This window comes from Thunnus maccoyii, chromosome 23, assembly GCF_910596095.1.
Source record: "Thunnus maccoyii chromosome 23, fThuMac1.1, whole genome shotgun sequence".
Lineage (NCBI taxonomy): Eukaryota > Metazoa > Chordata > Actinopteri > Scombriformes > Scombridae > Thunnus > Thunnus maccoyii.
The window spans coordinates 14,721,404-14,745,230 of NC_056555.1; the positions used below are offsets into that span (position 1 = coordinate 14,721,404).

Here is a 23,827-nt window from a genome sequence, read left to right on the forward strand (position 1 = left end):
ACTTTCATCCAGACATAACTCCCAAGGAAAGCAACACCAAAGAGACAAGGAGAGAACACTTTGTGGGAGAAACAAAGACTAGCTTGCATCTGAGATTTATGTCTGCGGGAAAGAGTTGTCATGGGGGAGATATGCAGAGGCACGTTATCAATTTACACCAAGCTGAAGTGCCCAATGTTATGAATTAATTTTTATGATATTTGTTAGACTTGGGCTATGGAAAGAAGGAGCATTAATCTATAATTTCATTCCAGAGAGGATTTTGTAAGAAATAACAGGAATCACACTACATCAGTTTGACTGACTGAGTGAATAACACCCTTGTTCTACTGTTACTATGCTACACTATACTACATTACACAACACTATACTTTACTGTATTATAATATACTATACTATAACAATATATTATAATATCCTACACTATACTACACTATACTATACTACACTGCACTATACTATATTATACTATACTACACTACAACACTATATTATAATATACTACCCTACACTACACTACAGTACACTATACTATACTGTACTACACTACACTACACTACATTATACTATACTATACTGCACTGTACGGTACTGTACTGTACTATACTATACTACTATTACATTCCCCAAATTTTCTCAATTTAGAACTGAACGTAATACTGTGTATGTATGGTCCTGATGGCAACATTCGATTTCTATTAAGAATATGTCAAATATACACATGCCGATGGAAAAAAACATAAGTATACTACATGTGATTTTAATTTTTAAGTCTTTTAAAGATCCAAATAAATCTTTACTATTTGGTGTTTAAACTGTAAGAGATAGTTTAGACTGTAAAAGATGGTCTTTAGACAGCTAATGTATTCAGTCATGTTCAGCAGTCAGCTTCAGTTTAATGATACTCTTATATTGCCAGAGCTATTTCCACACTCCATTTCACTGTGCCAACACAGGATAAAGCTCTGGCTGAACCTGCTGTCATTCTGAGATAGTTCAAAAAACGGACTGGAATTGTCAGTGGTTGGCCGAAACTGTGCTATGCTCATGTTCACTGTTTAAATATAGTGCTGTTTTTGGAAGTCAAATATAGACTTACTTAGAGCTTATCTTCCATTTTCTACCTATTTTGACTTCTTGTCAATTCCTGCAGTGCTTTTTTTTTTTCAGGCAGTAGGCCTTCGAGCCAGGTGGACACAACCACCATTGAGCCCTATGAGCTGCCACAGTATTTCAAACAGCTTTCAATTATACCCGTGCTTTACAGGGACCATGATTTGTTACGAGATACAGCTAGTTTTCCTTTTAAAATGTCTTGTGAAAAGACAGGAGGGGAGTGGAAGGGTTATGAGGCTGTGAATGGACTTGGAAAATAGTCTGTAAAAGTACAATAATATGTTACAGGCGTTGCTGTAAACGTGTTAACTAACCTTCGCACATATGGGGTGCACAGTGTGAGGTAGAAGCAGGCACACACCTACACTCATTTACTCAAACATACACATCCTCCCTACAGAGATCAAATTATATTCTCCATCTCTGATGGTTCTTGGCCCACATAACAGTCTATGGCTGCCTTTCTTTCCTCATTCCCAACATGAGAAAAGCAAAAGTGGCTTGAAGAATCGATATCACTTGACATTAGCTTGCATCAATACGTCTGTTTGTGTAAATCTGTTTTGACAGTTTCTTCAAAAGAGAGGAGGGAGAATGTTTAGGTAAAAGGCTATGAGAGCAGACAGGTCCCATGTGTTTTGGATTTGTGCTGAACTTGCTGTTTTGATTACCAGACGTTTGCATGGATGAATTACTGTTGCACAGTCCTTTATGTTCTGGACTCTCCTCCCTGCTTTCACATACCTTCATCTCACTAATTCACTCCTTCAATCAATCTCACAGGGTGACGGAAAGTTACCATGTAAATTTACTTGACTACCATAAAAATTCTTGTACTTTACTTGAGTATTTCCATTTGATGCTACTTTATACTTCTACTGCTACATTTCAGAGTGAAATATTATATACGCTGTATTGCTACATTGTGGTGTTGCTTCTTTTACATAAATAAATGATCCGAATACTTCTTCCACTGCTGCCCTAACATCACAAACACATGCATACATGCTTTTAACACATATTTCACTGCATAGACACCCATGGTCACAGCATACATAGTCATACAAGAGTTAACCAGGCTATATACAACTAATGGAACGCTGCTTTAGGCCTTGACTTGATGTGCTTAGCTTTACTTGCCAATACGTATGTCCTTTCAGTATGTCATCACCCACCACATAAGCATAAATGATGCTTCACCTCAAGGGTAAGAGCTTCAGATTGGAGGATGTAGCCAATGGCCAAGACTTTGCTGTTTCAGCAGGAACACTCTGGGTTTATCTCTGCAACTTTTCTCTCTGTGTGCTTGTGGACAGGATGTTGGAATAGGTCAGGGCGGTGATATAATGAAAGCTTAAATAAGACACACAAACACACACACACAAACACACACGCACGTCTGCATTAACTCTGCAGCATGAGGTGGCGCCATGCTCGGTAACTATGGCAACGGCACTCTGCACTGCACCTCCTTATGAGTGTGTGTGTGTGTGTGTCTGTGTATAACTCCTCACTGTGTTCCCTGCGGACAGATTAATTCCCTGCCAGATTCATTCCCTGTCAACTTGCTGAAACAAAAAGTTTCTGTTTTAATTAGTTTGGTGCAGTGTCTCGCTTCATCTATCTATCTGTATAGTGTCTCTCTCTCGCTCTCTCACTTCCACTGTCTCTCTCTCGCTCCTCCTCCACTCTTCCTCTTGCTCTCTAGTGTAATTAAAGACAGTCAGTGCGGATAATATAACCGTAATCATGTGTAATTGCAATAATCAATACACAGCGCATACTAAAGAACTTACCTTTTCACAATATACAGATTTACAGAGGAGGCAGGATGTCTCACAGAGCGAACTTGGCCCTCGTTCATGTACTCATCATTTAGCTGAGTAGCAAACTAAAATATATATTGTGGTTTTTATGTGCCTCCTGTACAGTAAACAGTCTTAAATGACTCATATATAATTATTTGTTTAAATGGCATCTTCATTAACCTTTGAGATACTTTTCCAATAATATACTCATCACATCTTATAGTAGCTTTAAAGGAATAATTCAACATTTTGGGAAATATACTTATTCTTGCTGAGAGTTTCATGAGAAGATTGATACTGTACGGTAAATATGAAATTACAGCCTCAGCTTAGCATAAAGAACATGAGGACACAGCTAGCCTAGCTCCGTCTGAAGGTAGAGAGTACCTCACATAACGCCCTGTAAGACCAGGTTTTGCTTTTATATTTGGGTTTTTTTACAGATTCAACAAACAAGATATAATGTATTAATTAGTAAGCTTTAGAGACTTTCAGTGTGGGCATTGCACCTAAATATATTTTGCTACAGTCGAAAATGTTTCCGTAACAAATATTGAAAGCTGACATCGAACGTCTGGTCAGATTTGTAATCTTGTTTACTTCTTCTTTGATCAGATAGGTTGTGATTAATTAGACTGTTTTGTTTGGGCAAAGTTCTTTTAAGGCTGCTTGTGTTTAGACTTTTAACATTGAGAGCTTTGGTTGATTTTGTTAAATAAAAAGGGGGGATTTGTAGAAAAACATGTTTATTGCTCAAAGTAAGGTATTGAAAAGAGTATTGTTGGTAATCTAATGAAAATCCATATTGTATTGGCACTGGTATTGAAAATCTAAAACAATATGACCCTTTACACTGTTATAGTGCAACCAGGTATGGCTGGTAGTGATCATGAGTCTTTCTAGCTCCTAAAACAGGTACAGTGAATTGTATTTCTGAGATGTTACTCACCTTCTTTTATTTCTTTTCCTGATTTAATGTTGCCTTGTGAATGTCTCGCTACTCAATGACAGCAAACTGTAAACAATTATGTGCACAGAAACACACGCGAGTGCATGCATTTACTTTGTTCTTATGATTTTCATCTTTTATTTATTTATTTATTTATTTATTTTTAAAAAGCCAAGTGACACACAGAAACAGTTGTCATCTTCATCTTGGCTTCTGGAGAATAATAGAACATTTTCACATTCATGAAACAGTAAGGACTTTACCAATAATACTTTATACTGCTGATTCTGATAAGCAGTATAATTACCCCTTTCTTTCCTCTCTACTATTGAAACCCTCCTTTCTCCATCATTTCATCCATCCATCTCATATATTAACACATACGCTTTTCATTTATATTAATAGATCGATATTCCAAAGTTTATTTGTCCACATAGGTGATACTCATGTAAAGTATATTTTGACAAACTATATTAAGAAATTTGTACTGTATGTGTAGCTTATATTGGTATAAGAATTCTGTTCCTTCACCTACTCATTCATTAATAAACCTTTCATCTAATTCTTCTATAATTCTGACACCATGTCATATCATTGACACCAGCAGTTGGATTCACAAAACATTGGTGATAATAATTGTACTCAGTGATTTACTTTTCCTACATCAAAGACGCTCTCTGAGAGTTGCGGTATAACAAAGTTATCAGAGTGATTCTTATGTAAGAACACAAACTAAAGCACTGCAGTTGAGCAAAATTACATAACAGGATTTTGTACCTAAAACTTTCAGCTATTGTTAGAGACACTAGGCGTTAGAGGTGACAAGCCAGCACAGCAGTAATGTCCAAAAAGTCAACAGAAAGAAAACTAAAATGAACAGAGAAAGAAAAACACACACAAACACACATACACATGTCCATCTTCCTCCCTCTCATGCCTCATCTGGCTGGTCCCCTCAGGCTGTGGGTCAGCTGGAGGGAGATCTCAGTAGGTAGACATGCCCAGACAAATCCCCTTACTGGAACAATACTGCCCCCTCCAGGGTGGGCTGACCTCATCTCAGAGCCAGGGAATGGTCGCCTCAGGGGGAGCAGGGCTACAGCTGGGCTGAGCAAGGGAAGGAAAAAGGAGTTTGTGGGTTTCTATTACAGTTGAGTGGGATCTCACAGCCTGTGCATGTGTGTGTGAGAAAGCAAGAGAAAGTGTGGATGTGTGAATGTCTACACTTATTTGATCTTTTCTTTGATTTTTAGGGCTTTTGACCTTTGATTATACTTTTGACCTTTGCTTTGACGATGGCTCTCCAAAGGGTGATAAGGGTTTATACCTTTTATCTCCCTCCCCTCCAACCACCGTTTCTGTCATTCTCTTTCTCTTTCCCACTCCTCTCTCCATCTGTCTCACCTTTTCTTTCCTCCTTCTCCATGTGTTTCTCTCTTTCTGCAGATGTTATTCTCATCAGTCTGTTTCTTCACCTCCTATACATGTTGTCTCCATCACTTCATTTATCTGTCTCCCATGCTTTTCTCTCCTGCGAGAAGTGCTGAACCATACAGTAATGGCGTGAAAGGCCAGACTGTTCCATGTGTTAGCAATAACCTTGCTTTCTGGGTCGTTCTTTCATTCTCCCCCTTCAATGCTCCCTTTCTCTAGGATCTTTGTATTTCATGCTGTCATTCAGAAATCATTACTTTTCAGCTGTTTTCTGCAAGCCTTTTCCATTTCTGTGTCACTCCAGCCTCCAGGGGCAATTCTAGGATCAGACCTTTAGTGGAGCTCAGCTCCTAACGAGAATGTGACATGCATACAGTTCCTGGCAAACCCCCCCCTGCTAAATCACTAATTTCACTGGATAACAATTGATACATTAATATATTTCTATATATGATATTTTACTTTTTAACAATAATACTTTTAATAAATTACTAGTAAGTAACATGAGTTTTACACCACAAAAGTATTCAACAAACTCACTTTGGCAAACCCCAATTCAGGTACAAAATGTTACATTTCGAAGCAACCTAATTAGTTGGGTGGTCTATTGTAGTATATAATAATAATAATGGTTCAGAATTAACAGATTTCAATATAATACACCTGTTCTAGAGAGGACCATCAGTCAGTTAATGAAACCTCAGGCGAAGACTCAGTCGTAATGACTAGAAAAGTAATTAAAAAATCAAGTTATAGCAAAGCAGATATGAGGCAAAATGTACAAAACATTGCTTCAGTCTCTGAACTCCATGGGGACAGTCCACCATATCTTCAAGCAATGAAAGAAGCCTCATGTAATGAAATTATTGTCAAATCAGACTGTCCCTCCAATCTGCGCACCTGAGCAAGAAGCAAACTGGTTAGAAATAACAATCTGAGACCAAAAACAACTTTGAAAAAGTTCAATGGCTGCAGTAAGAGAATGAGTCACATTTTCTGTTCCAATGTGTCAATTCACTGCTCACAACTTACTGTAAATATACCATAAGGCCCAACTTTATCAGAATAAAAAACACTGTGACTATTTTAACTTAAATAATAAAGTGCATCAGTTACCTCGTTAGCGGGCAAGTGTGCAAGCAAACTAGCTAGCTAACGTACAACGTCAGCTAACGTTCTTTGACACTATTCACACCGTGGAACTATAATCTGAGACTTTCTAAGTCTAAAATCGACTGTGCTTTAACTCTATGACCTACACAAACAATCTTAACTAACTTTAATAGTACCCACACAAATGACATTCACGCACTGCCATGTTTAAAATCTGAAATTAGCAAATTTTCAAGCAAGCTAGCTCGGGGATGATCTAACATTATGGCTTGCTCTGGTTCATTACAGGTAACATCATGGCTCTGAAACGTCAGTGTCTGATAACTTCTTCACCTCTAAGTCTTCCATTAAAATTATGTTGATACATTGCCAAATAAATGCACAGAAATAACAACCAATCTGACTCAACATTCTCTGTCAGAATATTCAGGAATTTTTATTTGCTAACATTTCAACTTACTTGTGTTTTTCTGTGCCATGAAATCCTAAATTCACTACCTAGCTACATCTCGTGTGCTTAATTTGAAACTAGGGGTGGGCAGGAAATGTTGAACGATGCTGATTTTCAATTAACAAGCATTTAAGCCCTCAGACAAGTCTGTAAAATCTAATGTTAGAGGGCTGAAAATGATTTTTTAAAAATTAATAATAATAACAATAATAATAATAATTTTTTTAGGGGTACTGAGATAAAATGAAGGTGTGCTTGAGCACCCCTAAAGAGTCTAAAATCACCAATGCCAGCCTCTATATGTATCTCTCACTGTATCTTCTCCTTTTACTGCTTCTTCTTCCCATCGTCTCATTTCTCAAAAGTCATTGCCTTGTACACCCACAGTCTACTTCCCATGAAATCGAGTGATCCACCGAATGCCTCAGTCTATCCAACAAATTACTGTCCTCGTACCCCCAACTGTGCCATGCATATTAAATTAGACCAAAGTGGGACATTTCAAAGGGCACATGATGGAAGAGAGAGTCAAAAGAGAAGATTTCAGCAGAGGGAGGAGAGGCAGAGGTAGATTATGAGGACAAAGGTTATGGGACGGTTGTGAAACCCCCCAGGTGTCCCCGCTTTGAAATCCTTCACCCGACCATATGCATTTGTGATCCATTTACTCCTGGCAAGAAATGGTTTGTGGACCTCAGTGACAAGAGTTTGATGTAGAAAAAGACCATGTCGGTGGATGAGGAAGGGCGTATGTGCATGTGTTTGTGTTTACCTTAATTTTGTTTTTGTTTCCATCAAATCTGAACATTGTGAAGGTCAGTAAATGGCAACCTTACCTGCAGTTAATGAAAACACACACCAGGTCATGGATAATGCTAGGAATTATGCTAAGATCTTTTTTCTACGTTGTTTGAACCGCATTTACCCCTCCACATCTCTGTTGGCTGTCATGTTTATATGCAAAAAAAAAGTACTTTCCTGTATTTTTATGCAAACACTTACTTATGTATAATGCACATGAAGCAGCAGCTTTCATAGCAGCAGTCCGCCCCCCCGGCCATTTTCCATTCCATTGAGTACTGCCGCAGAGCTCCAGTGACCTGCTCTCAGCAGACATACAGCAGACTTGTCTCTGCTTGTGGGTGTGTGTGTGTCATCTCTCAGCCGTGGCCAACATGAAATATTATACAACACAAGACACATTCTAGTGAGTTCACTGCCTGACTGATGGAGGTATTTTTTTTTATAAGTGTATTTATACAGTATACCCAAATTCCTCAGGTATGAGCTCATATCCTGGTTAATTTTGAAAGTATTAATGACCAGTTTTTAAAGATTTATGTCTTAAGTAGGAACGAATAGGCTGGAGGCTGATTGCCACAGACAGAAAGTATTGACAGACGGACTAATGTTGTTTTTTTTGTCTTTTAAGAAGATTTGTTGACAATAATAGAGAACAGATTATTGCCAGCCCCCTCCTTTAAGGCTGACATCAGAATAACTATCATTTTTGTTGTTTTTTAATATAACTACAAACTCATACTGCACAATGGTGTTGTTCTTCAAAGTAAACACATTCTCAAAGTCATACACTTGGTGATTTTCCTTGTAAAATTGTACTTTTGTACCAGCACTAATGTCACTATATTGCATACCTGAATAAACTCTGTAGTGTCCTTCACAGTCCTGCTCGCTGAGCTCAGTTAAATCCAGTTCTGCTCTACTCACTAAAGCTGGATTATGTTCAACTGTGCAGAAAAAAAAGCACAGTCATAATTCTTGCAGTGAACTCCTTTATAACATAATAACCTTATTAAATGAACTCCCTTTGTTTTTCAATAAATATTGTGTGTTTTTACAAGGGATCAGGATGAAGAATCAACCTTTTGGATTAGCTGGGTGACACGCTAGTGAACCAGCCGGTTAAATATACCGCAGCATTTTCTACATGTTTGTGCTTATCTATATTTACTAACATAAACATAAATGCTTTATTCAAATACTGAGTATTTAACACCCAGGGAAAACGTTTTCTGTCACTTTCTGCCAAATGGGTTGTACAGAGGTTACTCATTTTTAAGCATTCACCTTAACGCGCTGTTTATTCTGTCAATTTTCCCTTCTACTCTCCGAGAAGTTTAATTAGCAGAGTTTAGTCAAAATTCTCATGCTTTACTAAGCAGTATCATTTTACAGGAACACCTGGGTTTACAAGTCAGTAGCTTAACCTCTCTGCTGTTTGTGCTTTGCAGCCAAACATTTGGACTGCCAAGTGAGAGGAGTCTGTATGAGTCTGTAGGATGGAGTGCAGCATGCAGGCAGGCAGGCAGGCACCATGGCTAATAAATCATGCAAAATAACTAAACACTAGATAAAATAAATGAAGGTGCACACACACACACATACACACACAGCCCAGCTACAGAGGGTTCTTGTTTTCCCCTTGAGCAAAGCTTCATCATATATGCACAGTTTAAAAAATTCTCTCTAGACGTTGTTTCAACAAGTTCACTTAAATCCTGTGTGTGTTGGAGTATGATGCAGAGAGGGATGTTTGGAAGCTGGGCATGACTTCATGGAGCTCAATCCTTGAAGGTTCCACCTCTGCACTGAGCTATGATACTGAAGTTACAGCATTTCCATCAGTTGTTTTTTTCGTTCTTTCTGTGACAAACACACAGTCACCCAGGCAGAGACATTATATCTATCCCTGACAAATTCAAAAAGTTGCTCAGTGCCTTGTCTCCTTCTTTGACAGACATAATTCCTCATTCCCTGTCTCCCTCTATCTCTGTGGTACCTGAAAGGTTCAAAAGTCAAATGTGGACAGCTGCTGCCTTTTGACCTTCAAGGGCTTGTCTAGTTCCTAAAAATCCCACATGCATGTAAACCATCTCTCCAGGTCAGACACACACTCATTACTCCTGAGATGCAAAAGGGTTGTCTTCTGTTATCAACAGACATAATCTCTTAGATCTGCTGTATACTGCACATAGCTACATAATCTACAGTCACAGCATTTTAATTGACTGGATGGCTTTTTAAATCAGCCTTCATAATTTGATGTTGTTATATAATTAACATAATTACCTCCTTACATTTCAGTGTAATCTATATAATCATGACATTATATACCATGGCTAAATCACATATATCAGACAATCTGTACAATCTAATGTTCATAATCATACACTGATGTTATTGGTAGGACTCAGTTTTAGGCCAAAATCCAGAACCACACCAGAGTAGTTGTTTTTTGCAAGGTTATTGACTCACATTTCTACATGTGTAGCTTTAGTTTTCTCTTTGTGTTGAATATTGGATTTACTGTGACACCGTGTCTTCTTAAGCACAGTGAAGAGAACTGGTTTTGTTCATTATTTTGATATCCTCTGTCGGCTTCAGAGTGGTAGGCTAATTGGACACACACTCATGACTAATTCTTTCAGCCCAGACTTCTGCTGCATCTCAATTCTCTGCTCTGGTGTAGCTTGTCCCAACAAACCAGCCCTAATGCTGCAACCACTGTTTTCTTCTGTTGCCATGACAGCTCGTATCTCAGTTGGAGACGGGAAGTCGCATGGTTTATGAAATGAATTTATCATGACAAAAATTGTCTGCAAGAGGCGAGCGAGAGGGTGTGGATGTGTCTGTCTGTATGAGCTTTTGTATGTTTTGGTCTTGTGCACACTGTGGCTTATTCTGGCTGTGTGCATCTCTGCTCAGTGTGTTCGTGTGTGTACGTATGTTTGCACTGCTAAAAGGCTTGGCACAGAGAAGACCTTTTGTAGTTGGCAACAGTGGGCACTCTGCCCACCTTGTATGGTTTATGGATGTGAGTCAGAATTGCATTAGCCTCCGGCCAGAGAGAGATACTGCCCATCTTCCTGGTGTGAAGCTCCAACAAATGTGCCAACGCTGACAGCATTGAACAGAAACTGATACAAGCATCAAATTTGTCTGACACCCATCTCATGCTGTCAGTCTATCAAATAGTTACATTAACAGCACACAAAAGCGGGCAGGGGAGCAAATTAAAACAAGCCTCCGAGGCTGATTTCATGCTGCAGCAGCAGGTGAAATGTCCCGATTCTGAAAGTTTAATCGTAAAATGTTCCAAAGTGTAGGTGGTCAAAGTTCAGCTCAGAGTTGCTGATATATTTTAGGAAAAAGAAAAAAACACTCCACCATATCCATTTTGAGCCCAATCTAATGATATTACTGTAATATACTCACCAATTATACGGAACACTGTATATGAAATAATCAATTCTGAATTTTAACTGAAAGCCTCAGCTTTACATAATTAAAGTGCCATGTGAGAAATCGCACAATTAACGGAGTGCCTTACAACCAGCGGCTGAAGTAATGTTTGATTCTCATAACCTTTGTAATGGAACCAGTGGAGCAAAAAAAAAAAAAAAAAAAAAAAAAAAAGGAGGCGGAGAAATGAAGATTTCAGAAATGCATTAAATCTGTATTTCATCAAATTAGAAGAAGTAGCTCCTTGAAAAGCTGCCACGAGGCATGAATGGTGAATGACCAAGGCTCCTCCAAACTGAATATTAATAGGTAATTATATTCACTTGTACCTCCATTTCATACATCATCATGGCCTTGGCAGTAACACAGTAGTTATGGAATTGATATGGCTTTTAAGAAGAGGGAACTGTCAGAAAGAAGATGTCTGCATAGTATTTATTTTTACCTACTTGCCATCTGCATTTTTGGAGGAGAAAAGATGGAGAGAAGAATTTTAAATCATTTTTAAAAGACGCTATTGTATAACCAGGGGGATGTAATTTCCTGTGATTGATATTTTTATTGCGCTGTCAGTAGAGTTGGCCAGCCCATGGGATTCCTACTGTAATGAATGACAACCACGTACCTGTGTGTACACATTTGGTTTATTCTTTTGCCCTCTGTATTTACTCCCAGTCCACACATGTACCTATTATAACCCACCCAACTCATACACCCTCCCTTCTGAACTCCCGATGGCTTTGCTAATTTACTGCGCTTTTGCTAGTTTTCCCTGCCTCTTTTTTTCTTTCTTCTTCTTCCTTTTATTCTTTCTCTTGACTCCCAATGCACATGATTGTTTTGTGGTTAGCCTACAGCGTGAATTTAATCAAAGCTCACTTTCGTGCTGGCACCTCTCATGGCTGGGGGGGATTTAGGCCCACTTGGAGAAGGAGTGCAATTAGCTGAGACAAGGCTGGTTAATATTCCCCATCTGAATACCCCCAACAGGTCCACAACACCTTTTATTTCTAATCACACCTGCTACTGAAAGATAGTTTGGCTCATTCATCCATGATGTAACTGAGCTTGAGAAGCTATCAAGACTGTAAAGTGGTGAATATAGTAGTAGGTTTACAGTGTAAGGTACTTCTAAGTTATGCTCCTCTCAAAGTCTGACCTGAAGTCAGTAGTGACATTATAGTAGTAGCCTAATAAAGGCTTCCCTTTACATTGAGGCCCATTTTACAGTACCAGGGGACAACACTGATGTGAAGTGAGGTATATGACACAATCACCTTTGACTGTCTAGTGAAAGTGGTCCTGATTGATGTGCCCCCCTGAACTTCCTTAACATGTGCAGAGGGTCAGCGGCAGGGCAGCACTTAGCACAGACAGCCCTGAGGTCAAAGCAGAGTGTAGCACCTTTGACTCTACAACAGAATACCATCCTCTCACACACATGATTCTCTGTAGAAGACCCTCATTTTACACGATTGGTGTAGCAGTGCTGCTGCATCCTTAAGAAGCCTTGATTGGAAAAGTATTAAAGTATTAGTGCAGAATAGATGCAAGAAGGTAGGACTCTCACATTGACATCTAACATTCATTTACACTGTCGCACATGCTTGTGTAGTCTAAATGAACAACCATGCATCTTTTCATGGTGAGTAACCATCATATGAAATTGGACAGATAAGAAAGTAAACTTTTCCAGCCTGTTAAAAATGCCACTTTGCTGGCACAATACATGTCGATGAAAGCAGAAGTCAGCCCCCCAGATTTGATTCACAAAGGCTGCAGAGGACTCATTGAAAAGTAGCATCCTGTGGAGCTGCTGTATTTCCTTCTCCATCCTTAGTAGAGATTGAAATAGTTTCACTTTTTTCCATATCATGTAATCTGTGAATTATTTAGACAGAGTTTCTCATAGCTCCAAAGATGTTCAATCAGCCTACTATGTCTGCAAGTGGGAGATGAAAATGTCTCAAAAGTGACATTTCTATTTGTTGGAAGTGCATTTGAGGTAAAACTGAATGACCAAGCTTTTTACAATTTGTTCGATGTACTTCTGCTGAAAGGCTCATATGCAAATGTAGTGGATTCATGCTTTCTTGGTCTGTGTACAGACGCACATCAGATGAGTCATCAAGTATAGGTTTGCTGCAATTTTGCCACCTTGTAACATCAACCCCAAAATGGTTTGTTTGGGAGTTAATGGAGATGACAGTGGCTGCCACTGTAATTTTGTGTGTGTGAGGTATTTTATATTACAATTGTGTAATTGCAAACATATAATGTTGTACCCTGTCCTTTCTCAACACCGTCATCAAAATCTGCATCTCAGCCAGATCCCGCTGTTGTCCTAGCTGAAAAGCGTGTGTGTCTGTTGAGTTATAGCATGTCAAGACTGACAGCTGGCTAAACCCTATTAAACTGGTTACCACATTCCTGGGGTCCACCATTAAAGGTGACCCAGTGCCACCAAACATAGACAGAACACACACACACACACACACACACACACACACACACACACACACACACACACACACACACACACACACTCTAACTGAGAAGAGCTTGTAAAACATGACTGATTTATCCTCTTTTTGTTTTGAGAGGTGTTTGCTCTACAACCTCATTGGGTTGGGTTTATGTTTAAGTATACACACCTTGAATACAGAGGTATGTGAGTAATATAAGAGCGCAAGCTTCAACAAATTGACCTTGGTTGTGTTTGTTATTTTTTATCATCAGGTATTTCACTTATTTGATGTTATATAACCTATTGTTAGAGTGAATACAATATCATGTACAGACAGGGTACGGATGTAGTTGAAATAACAGCATAGGTAGTTTTTTCACATCCAAAAATATGTCAATGACATGAAACAGCAGAAATGAAACAAGCAGTTAAAGACACATGAACAGCACTGAATGAGTAAGTTGTCAAATCTTAATATTATATTCACCACTCGTTGCAGAGGTCGTCCATGCTGACTCCTGTCTTCGAGTGTGTAGCCAACACAGTTTTTTGTGGATTTTCACACTCCTGACTTACAGATGATCCAACTTACATTATGATTGTGGGTGTTGACAGACTTTGCCTCCAAGTAGCTTGCATCATTTTACTACACTGCTTATTCTGTCACCCTGAGGTGAAAACTTGACAGTCTGTGTCTATGCCTCCATGCACTACACAAATGCACACGCACGTGCATGTGCACTGTAGCACCGTAACAGTGCAATCCTGGCAGGGTCAAAGCTCTTCAGTAACCCCCACTTCTCTCTCTCTATCTGTCTCTCTCTCTCGCTCTTTGTCTGTCTCTCGGTCTCTCTCGGGAGCCAACAGGTTGCAGCAGCGTCACCCCCACCCTTCTCCCCAAACTTTTACTGTGCTTTAGCCAAGCCCAGGAAAGAAAGTCTCTGTCATTCATTCACTCTCACACACATTCAAACACACCTACCTCCTCTTTCACTCAGATACAGACAAACATACACAGATTAATTCTCATGTAGCATTCAGTCGATTATCTCTGATAACCACCTTTGCAGGAATACAATATCAATTCCAGACTTTTTTTTCTTGCCTGACTTGGATAAAACTTTTTTGTGTGTTTTAGGGGCTATTTTTGCCCTCAAGAAATCACCTGGATTGGGAAGATAATGATGATTCACTTATCTGGAGTGGTAAGTGAGAATGTGTGGGCCCATTTTAGGGCCATAGTCAAAACCCATTAGTTTTACTGCACTTTAATATGGTGCTTTACAGAGTAGTTTTGGATTCTTAACTGCCCGGATACCCTTTCTACAGCCTAAGTGTCTGGACTAAGGCCAACACTTTTTGTACTGTGCCTTCACTGTTCATTGTTGCTCTTTACAGCACAGTTCCCCCTTAAACAGCATAATCTGTCTGATATCAGCATTCTCTGGTCGCCTCCTTTCTATTTGTCTCAATTGCTTTTTTAAGTTTTAGTAATTGCTGCAAACGTGCTGTCCAGCTGAGTCAAAGAACATGCACTTACAATTAGATACACTGTCCATTCAGTGCCTGCATTCTTCTTTGAGCACTCTGCTTCTCTGCAGGAGTTAATGCAAAGATTTTACAATTCAAAACTCAATGAGAGCATAAAAACAAGATGTCACACATTTTACAATCATGTCAGCTCGAGTGCATTTATGAATAATAAGAGGATACCAGGTTGTGTTGTGTCTTTGTAAGAGCGTTGACAGGAGATGAAAGTATGTCCCCCCCCATGCATAGACTTGTCTGTGTTGTCTGACTGCAAATGCAAAGTGATATTAAGACAGTGCAGCTTGTGAGCTGTGTATTTGTTAGTGTGTGTTTTAGCTGTAAATCTGAATTATGTTGCACCAAAGATATCTGCTATCATAGTTCTGAGCGGCGTGTGTGTGTGTGTGCCTTTTCACTGTTACCAGTTTCCCACCTACAGGGATAATCCATCCTGTGAAGTGGTGAGGTGGAAAATGCCATTATGTAGAAATAGCTGACACGCAGTCAGACTTGCAGGGTCTTCGATGTGTGAGCGAGTGTGTGTAAAAAAAAGGAGATAGGGAAAAGGAGAGGGAGTATGGGGGCCAGAGACAGTAAACTTCATTTGGTAACATTATTTAATCCTCTAGGGTGATAAACTAAAGGCCTCAGACACAATACTTACTTTCTCCTTGGCGAGGGTGGACAAGGTTCTTGTGATCCCAGCGTGCTGTGACTGATGGATGCAGTCTTATGCAACAGTTTTTTTTTAAGGATATGTTTTTGGGCATTTTTGCCTTTATTCAACAGCTGACAGTGGAGAAGCAGACAGGAAACAGAGGGGAGGGAGACGGGCATGACATGCAACTGTTTTTGATGTAGGATCACTGAATGCATGTTGTCTGACTCAGATTTATAATAGCAGAATGTCTAAAGGTATTATTGGAATGAGTTATGATTGCTGCAGTGACTGAAGTGGTGGATCATGTTTTAACTTCATCAAACCTTTTAAAAATTGTTTGGATGACTCACATCTATGTCAAGCTAAAACCAAGGTTCTTTTACTTTCTTTTGCACATTGCTGAACATTAGAATTGCATTCATGGTTCAGAAAACTTCTTTCACTTTTAGCTTTTGATGACATGAAAAGAAAAACTGTTTCATCATATTGAAACCATCGTAAAACTCAGATTCTGCTTGCCTGCTGGTTTGCTGCGCTCCCATGCAAACCTGTTTGAAAGCCCGCTGTAGGATGGATACAAGATAGTAAGTGTGTACCTCTGCACCGGCTGTCATTCATCAAAACAGTTGCGTTTGAGTTTCCTATCTGCACTCCGGTAGAAGACACATGCAGAGACAGATCTTAGATCTGCACTGGTATGTGAGGGGGGAGAATGCAGTTTTTTGGCTGCGTTACATTAGAGTTCAAGCCCTGCCAGCTCTCACTTTCATCTGGAGGGGTTGTAAACGACTCAGCCTTCAGCCATTCTGACTTTGTTAGACCAGGTGGTCAAATCGCTGCAAGGAATTTTCAGAAATTCAAATTACTTCCCATTGATCTGATTTATTTTTCTGTTATTATTACATTCACTTCTAGTTGAAATATGGCCCCATGAGGGCATCATTGGAATGGTTGTACAGTATAGGTGTACTGATGGATAACTTGACAGATTGAATGTGAAGCATTAAAGCCAACAGAAATCTGTTATGTTTTCATGTCATGTATCGCAGTTGAGTGAAGGCAGATCTGTCTTTGATGTTATGCTTATGAATTTGCAAAAGCACATGCCCATACAGCGCACACATGCGCAGACACTTAAGCACACATGCACACTTATGCGGAGACGTGTGGAGGATAGCAAGCTAATGTAAAACATAACAGCACGAACCATTTCCCTAGATCACTGTTAATGCATTGAACGTGCTGCTCTCTGATGGAGGTTCATTCATTTCAAATGGGATAATCCGTTACTGCTGCATGATTCATTTGCCAGGGTATCATGTGCTGATTTAAGTGTTGGATTTACTCTACTTAGGCAATGATTATGCTCACTTAACTGAATGTTATTGTAGCACTTTCTGCTGATACATTTCTGTGGTACTCACTACACATACAAGGGAAGGTTTTAACACTCATTGCATTTTAGCCACAGGGTCCTTGAGTTGCAGTAAGTGTGCAGTAAAGCAGCACAAATGCAGTAAAGATACTACAAGATATTATCATTGCAGCACACTTCCATACTCTCCAAGGTACATGTCTCAGTGGGAGATAATGTGCCAGTAAAGCAGCTTCAGCGTTTCAATGGGACAGAATTGCCTCCACTTAGTGTATTATGTCAAGTCAAAAGCTGTAGCCTTGGGGCTAATCTCTGTCATGCTAACCTGAAATTTCCTCTGTCTGTCGAGGAAGAAAAAGAATAGGATTTTCTGTATCCTAGAGCGTTACTGTTCCTCCACTTACTCTCACGGACAGCTTATACTCTCCCTCCATCTAGATTGCTGTGAAGACCAGCTGTGCTTTCTGTCTAAATGTACCTGTCCTGCTGTCATTTCTCAGAAACACTGCCAAACGCAATCTCCATTAACCCGTCTCTCACACATCTACAGCTGAACTTTGATATTATTGATTTCTGAAATATTGGTTAAGAGAAAGCAAAACTACACTGTGAATCTCTTAGCTTAGAAAAATAAACGAAACCACACGTAAAAAAACAAAGTCAGGTATTTGTGTGTTCATCTGTCTTTGTAAGTGTATGAATGATATGCCCGCGTGCAAGTTGAGATAAGAATTTGATTCAAATGGTGCCTTTTTAAGACAAATTTGCCATGGTGTCACCGTGTCCTGGTCAATCATAAAGCACCAAAACACACACACAAAATATAACAGAGGGCGAGTGGAAACTGTAATTAGTCACACTCAGTGCCTGTTATTTCAGATTTGCTGTGGTGCTACATTTTTTTTTTGACCAAGTGCAAGGTAGTATGCACACTCACATCGGAAGCGATTAGCCATGCTGTCTTGGCCTTTGCTCTGTAAATAACCACCTCTGCAGCGTGAGCTCCAGGGCATTGCCGGTCCTCAGGGGGTTTGGGTAATCCTCTGTCTAGGACAGGTGCATATGGTCCAGAGGTTTATCTGACTAGTCCAAATTTTCTTTTGCACATGTGGAATTATGCAAGAGCTTCCTTGAACCTGTCAGTCTACTTGGATTTACTGAATGGCACTGCACATCTCTTCTTTTCAACCTTTTTTCCGCTTTTTGCGGTTTTGATTTTCATATCATATCAGCAATAACGATTCAACAGATTGATAAATCATATTTTGACTTGTTTATTTTCAGTCCAGAATGCATGTTACCAACTAAAACAAAGTTAAACTTAAATGTTGCCTGAATTAAAGCGAGGCAGCCCTTACAAACTGTCATTTTCAAGTAATTTCATGGAGGGTTTTTATCTCTCAGTAAAATATGATGAAGCACTTTATCTTACTTCCTTGAGCTTGTTTTCACTGTCAGACCTTTTCACATATACAGTATTACTGTGTGTTTGAGGGAAAGCAAGCCTAGCAGTTAGTTAGGGTGGAATTATGATTTGAGAGAATGTCCTGTAACCAAAAATGATCTATTTTATATAAATGATATATTTTTATCAGCAGCCATTTGGTTTTAAGCTGCAAGCAGTAACTTGGTTAAATAAACTGAAACTTTATGTTTTTTTCCCGTAAAAAATCCAAATTTACTTACATACTTATCTGTTATGTTTATTAATTGTTAACTTATCATTTTGTATTAATAATATATCACACAGTGCAAATGCCAGTAAATATTTAGAGGATGGACTTGCTGTGCTTTTGTTTGTATGGAAATAAGACTGGGGTTATAAGATTGCACACACTACTTGGCTCCAGTTGTGAGTTGCACAATCTTTGGTGGAACAAAAATCTTTAACAACAAAGATAAGAGAAAAAAAACCAAGGGAGTGTCAACTTTTTTTATTCATTGATGTGAACTCAATGGTGGCATGCATCCAGGTCAACCTGTGGCTTGAATCTGGGAGTATCTCTGCTATGTAAGACTGGATGGATGGATTGTTGGGGTAATAACTTTTAATATCCACCTTTGTCTAGACTTCCCAATAACCGGTTTTGATAGCTGGCTTCATAGTAAACAGTTTAAAAGCTCTGTGATGCTTTTATACCCTTGGCCTCATTGAAATCTGTTGTAAAACTGTTTACAGGGAGCGCACCTGTTTGCAACTGTAAACATACGATGATGGGAGCTATTACAGCTTTATTCTAACCAAAACACTGAATTCACCATTAATTGCAATAGCTAATAAACAGTGCAATGGCATCCAAGCTGCATATTTTTCATGTGTAATGTGGTATGTCCTAATATTTATAGTTGCTAAGCTAAATGGCATGTAAAATGAGCTGTCAAGGTCTTGCTACCTGTCTGCAAGTCTATAAGGGACCTTGATAGATACATTTGCACATACATTTATTAAACACTGTGTCACTGGAAGGAAAAAACTCTTGGCAATTCGCAAAAGCTTGACTTTGCATTAGAATCACAAGTCCTTTACAAATTAAAATTGCCTGATTATGTTTTATCTTTGAGTGCCTTTAATGACTTTTTTTTTCCCACTCTCTGTTCATCTGTATACTTTCAGATAAGAGGAAAGAAGAGTTGGAATTGATGATTGTGGAGCGCAATTTAGAAAGGGGATTTGTGAAGAGACGAACTGGGAGGAGGAGCAGGTGATCGAAATGGGCCGCTCTTCTGTTTGGATCTTTCTACTGTCCCTTTCTCTCTCCCATCAAAGTGTCACAGCACAAGCTGAAGGTAAGGAAGATGATATTCCTACACCCAAAGGACACACTCACACACACAATTTATTAATTTGCTTCAAATGTTCCTACTCTGTATTATTTTTCAACTACTCATATAACAACACCAAGCTTTTTCTTTTACTTTCCCAGTCATTCATTGGTCCAAAAACCTTTTTCTCGTGTCATTTTCTACTTTTCAACCATTCACTCACTGAAATAAGTGCCAAATACTGCTTTTGTGATACCACCACTTTCTTAATTCAAGTCAAAAACACGTCTTATTGTCATATTTAAGAATTAGAAGTGTCAGATGCTCAGGCCAAAGAAAGGGCAGTAGCTCAATGAACACGGTCTGTGCAAGTGCTTCATCATTAAAATCTCCACACCTGGATTGGTACACGGGCAGACACTAACTCAGCTCCACTTTCTCTCCAGACTGTTTCTATTCAGGGAATTTAAACATCTGCTTGCCTCATGTACAGCAACAGCACTCTGTCTGCCAGCCTGTCAAACCCATCCACTAGATACAGAACCTTAGCCTCTGATGCTATTGGATGTCACCAAAAGGTCAATCAGCCAATCAAAAGTAAGATTTTCTCCAAATGGAATGTGGTTGGCAGAGAGTAATTGGTAAAGTCGTTGGGCAGAATTATGGAAGGACAAAAATAGCCCAAGGCCATATTTGAAGCTACAGCTCCTCTGCAACAGTTATTTTTTTAAATTCTTGACAGTGTTAATTCACATATGACTGTCCCTGCCATCATATGACTAGTGTTGAATATTACACAGGAAGGGGTACCTGGTCAATTTTGAATCAATAAGCCAGCTGTCAGCTTAAAGCTCGATTAATCAATATCTTATATTAACATGAATCGAGAGAGTTATCACCCAGCTCTATGGACCTTCGTAGCTTCCTTTACTGTAATGTTAGTTCAGTGTTTAGCCCAGGTGGCCATAAACACCACTCCAAATGATTGCTAACGTTAAGCTGATACCAAAGGCATATGTTTCAACTTTAAAGCACTAATTATGTCAGTTGTTTGTTTGTTTGTTGTTTTTTTGCTTAGGGACAGTGGAATTAAGCTATAAACACAATTCTTTATATCATTATAATGACATGGCAAACAGCAGACAATGATGTTTAATGTAGCATTAACATTAGCATTCATTGGGAGGTGTGTTTCTGTCCCCCCAATTATAACCTAGCTAAGTCCAATATTCACTCTCATTTCACTCATTTCATCTATGATTTGGTTCTACTAACAGAAGGAAAATATCTGGCTCTTTAGCTGCTAAATGCTCCACAGTTGCTAGTTGTTAATTTTGTTATTCTGCCATTTGGTGCTGGTAAGGTCATATATCCCAGCAAGTCACAAAAAATACTCTGTTGAGCTGAGGGGGAACTACAGACTCGTGTGATAATTCTAAGTGAGTTCTAAAGTAGTGCTCAAAAGAGGAAAGAGAGATGAAATTTGTTGCAAGAAGTTTACAAACTCACCCAGTGTTTGTTTAGCTTATATGCAATTATCTACATTGCTGTATTTGATTAATGTGTGTATGCAAGAGACACCCACAACTATCAAATATTATACACAACTGAAATCAGAAGAACGAGACCCTGTTAAGTGGTACAAACAACATGCTATTTCATCTATTTTGGGGAATAATAATGCAAGTTACTTCTGTGACTGTATTAAGGCATAATTCCTTACTCTAACAAAAAAGTCCATGTGACGAGATAGACAGTAGGACCAAACATATGCATAATCAGGGTTCAGAAACAACCAGTTCCCTGTGGTTGACCCAGGTGTCAACCTGGTGTCAGCCAGCTAAGTAGTAGACTGTATGGTTGCCCCTAGTCCTTTGTTTTCCTCTACATAATGAACCAAATGAAATTCAAATAAGAAGCAAAACATTATGAGTAGAATGGTAGACTCAGATCTAAAATCTACCAGACTGACTTGCTTGTTTACATCTAGTGACTGTCTCAAAGGGGAAGGTACGCTGGAACAATGATTGTGCTTTTATCATATTGACTGTGAGAAACTCTGTCAGTATTTGTTCTTTCTATCATTTGCTATTTCTGTCCTATTATTACTTGCGCTTATCTGCAAATTACTGCCATCCCATCTTTGCATCTTGCTTCTTTGCTGCTCACAGGAACTTTAACATTCATTTGTCTGATGAAATCTGAACCCGATGGCCCTTTGTGTTTCATAGACTTGTGCTCTCCGATGGCTTAAATATTTTTTCTTGATCTTATTTGGACTGATTGCAGTAGTGCATCATTATTTCTTAGACTATTTCTTTCCTGGCAGGATTTTCTGCAGCATATGCTAGAGCCACTGAGCTACATCTAATGTAGAAATCAATGGTGGTCCAACACAGAGCTGTATACAACCTTTGAAATATCAGCATAGATAACCTTCAAGAAAACCATTCTAATCCCTCAGCATGTGTTATCTCCTTATCCTAGGCATGTGGTTCTCACCTGCCAGCTCATACGGACAAACTTCTGGATAATTGATCTTGTTTTCCACCTCAGTCTGTGTCTGTCTGACAGAGAACAGTCTCCAGCTGCTTCGTTGCTCAAAGTCTCCACTATGTTTTATGTGGTTTTTAGAGAAATCTGTTGAGTAGAAAATGTATCTCAATAAATGGAACAGCCACATGTGTATGCTAGGGTGCATGGCTGCCTATATGTGCCTGGATGAACATTGTTGTATCCTGTGAATTTGCATCAGTGGTTTTAACTGTGTTTTTTTTGCATCTGCAATGGATCCACTATGACACTATAGCTTCTATAGGTAAAGATAGCAGCTCTGCACAGGAGAGGGATCGAAAATGGTATTCCCAATGATAGTTTGTTTCCTTGGTGTATAGCCAGAGATGTATAGTGTGTGAGGGAGAACATAATGTTAGGTCGCCATGGGCTGGAGACATATGTCACCCCCAGTGAGTCCTGGGATTGCAGCCAAAGGAAGAAGGGCGAGATAATAGAGGAGAGAAAGCTTGGTAATGAAATAGAGGACAGCAGAGAAGCTGACTTATCACTTATAGAACAATCAGTGGTGCCTATCTCTTATTCACAAGCCTAATCAATGCTGTCGTCACTGTAGTTTATTGCATATATAATGCCAGAATATTGACTCAGAGGGCGTTTGCAGACGCAGCACATCTGTGTGTGTGTGTATGTGTTTGTTAGTACTGTATGGGTATGTGTGTTAGTGTGTGCATCTGAAGCATCCAAATCCTTCCAAACGCAGCAGATCCTTACTGTATGTTAAATGCGTTTGCTTGCGTGAGCGAGGGGACTGACCCTGATTTTGGGTGTGTTTACCTTATTATTCTAAGCGTTCCTCATTGCTGTACTAAAGTTTTATTGCTGGAGTGCTCAGAATATTGATAGTCTCTTCGGCTCACTTGTGTCTCATTAAAAATTCATGGGGATTTGTGTGGTGCTCTGGCTGCATGACAGAGGCAAGTAAAAGAAAAAACCCTCAACATGATGGGACAAGACTGCTATCTGGTGGCCAGTGTTGGAATAAAACATTGCTTTAGTTGTACCCTTTAACCTTTAAAAAAGATTTGCATTGGATTTTGTTCGAATCCATTTGAATATTAAAGGTTAAGGCGGCAGAAAACACTTGTGCACACACTAATTCAACCATTGTTCTTCCCTCAGCATGCAGGACGGTGGTGCAGGCAGACATAGTGTTTCTGGTGGATGAGTCATGGAGTGTGGGCCAGACCAGCTTCTCCAGTGTCAAAGACTTCATCTCAGCCATCATCTCTTCCTTCCAGGACAGTGTAGTTGGAGATGAGGGGGTCCGCTTTGGAGTCACTGTCTTTGGGGATATCCCGAGGTAAAACTCAAAGACAAACA

The 23,827-nt window shown here is 39.3% G+C and overlaps 1 protein-coding gene and 1 long non-coding RNA gene across 5 annotated transcripts in view; one reads left to right on the plus strand and one right to left on the minus strand.

Moving 5' to 3' along the window:
* Positions 1 to 4,277: 4,277 nt before the first annotated feature.
* LOC121890479 lies at positions 4,278 to 5,851 on the minus strand. The gene is made up of 2 exons (XR_006093809.1): positions 5,278 to 5,851; positions 4,278 to 4,980 (listed from the first exon to the last, which is right to left on the minus strand). It is a non-coding gene; the product is annotated as an uncharacterized LOC121890479 (long non-coding RNA).
* An 8,891-nt stretch (positions 5,852 to 14,742) lies between these two features.
* col7a1l (collagen type VII alpha 1-like) overlaps positions 14,743 to 23,827 on the plus strand; it is a 65,187-nt gene continuing 56,102 nt past the window's right edge. For all 4 annotated transcript variants that reach the window (XM_042402764.1, XM_042402765.1, XM_042402767.1 and 1 more), the window contains exons 1-3: positions 14,743 to 14,806; positions 19,782 to 19,954; positions 23,627 to 23,807. In XM_042402764.1, the coding sequence (XP_042258698.1) occupies positions 19,879 to 19,954; positions 23,627 to 23,807 (257 nt within the window). In that variant the 5' untranslated portion in view covers positions 14,743 to 14,806; positions 19,782 to 19,878. The remainder of the gene's footprint in view (positions 14,807 to 19,781; positions 19,955 to 23,626; positions 23,808 to 23,827) is intronic.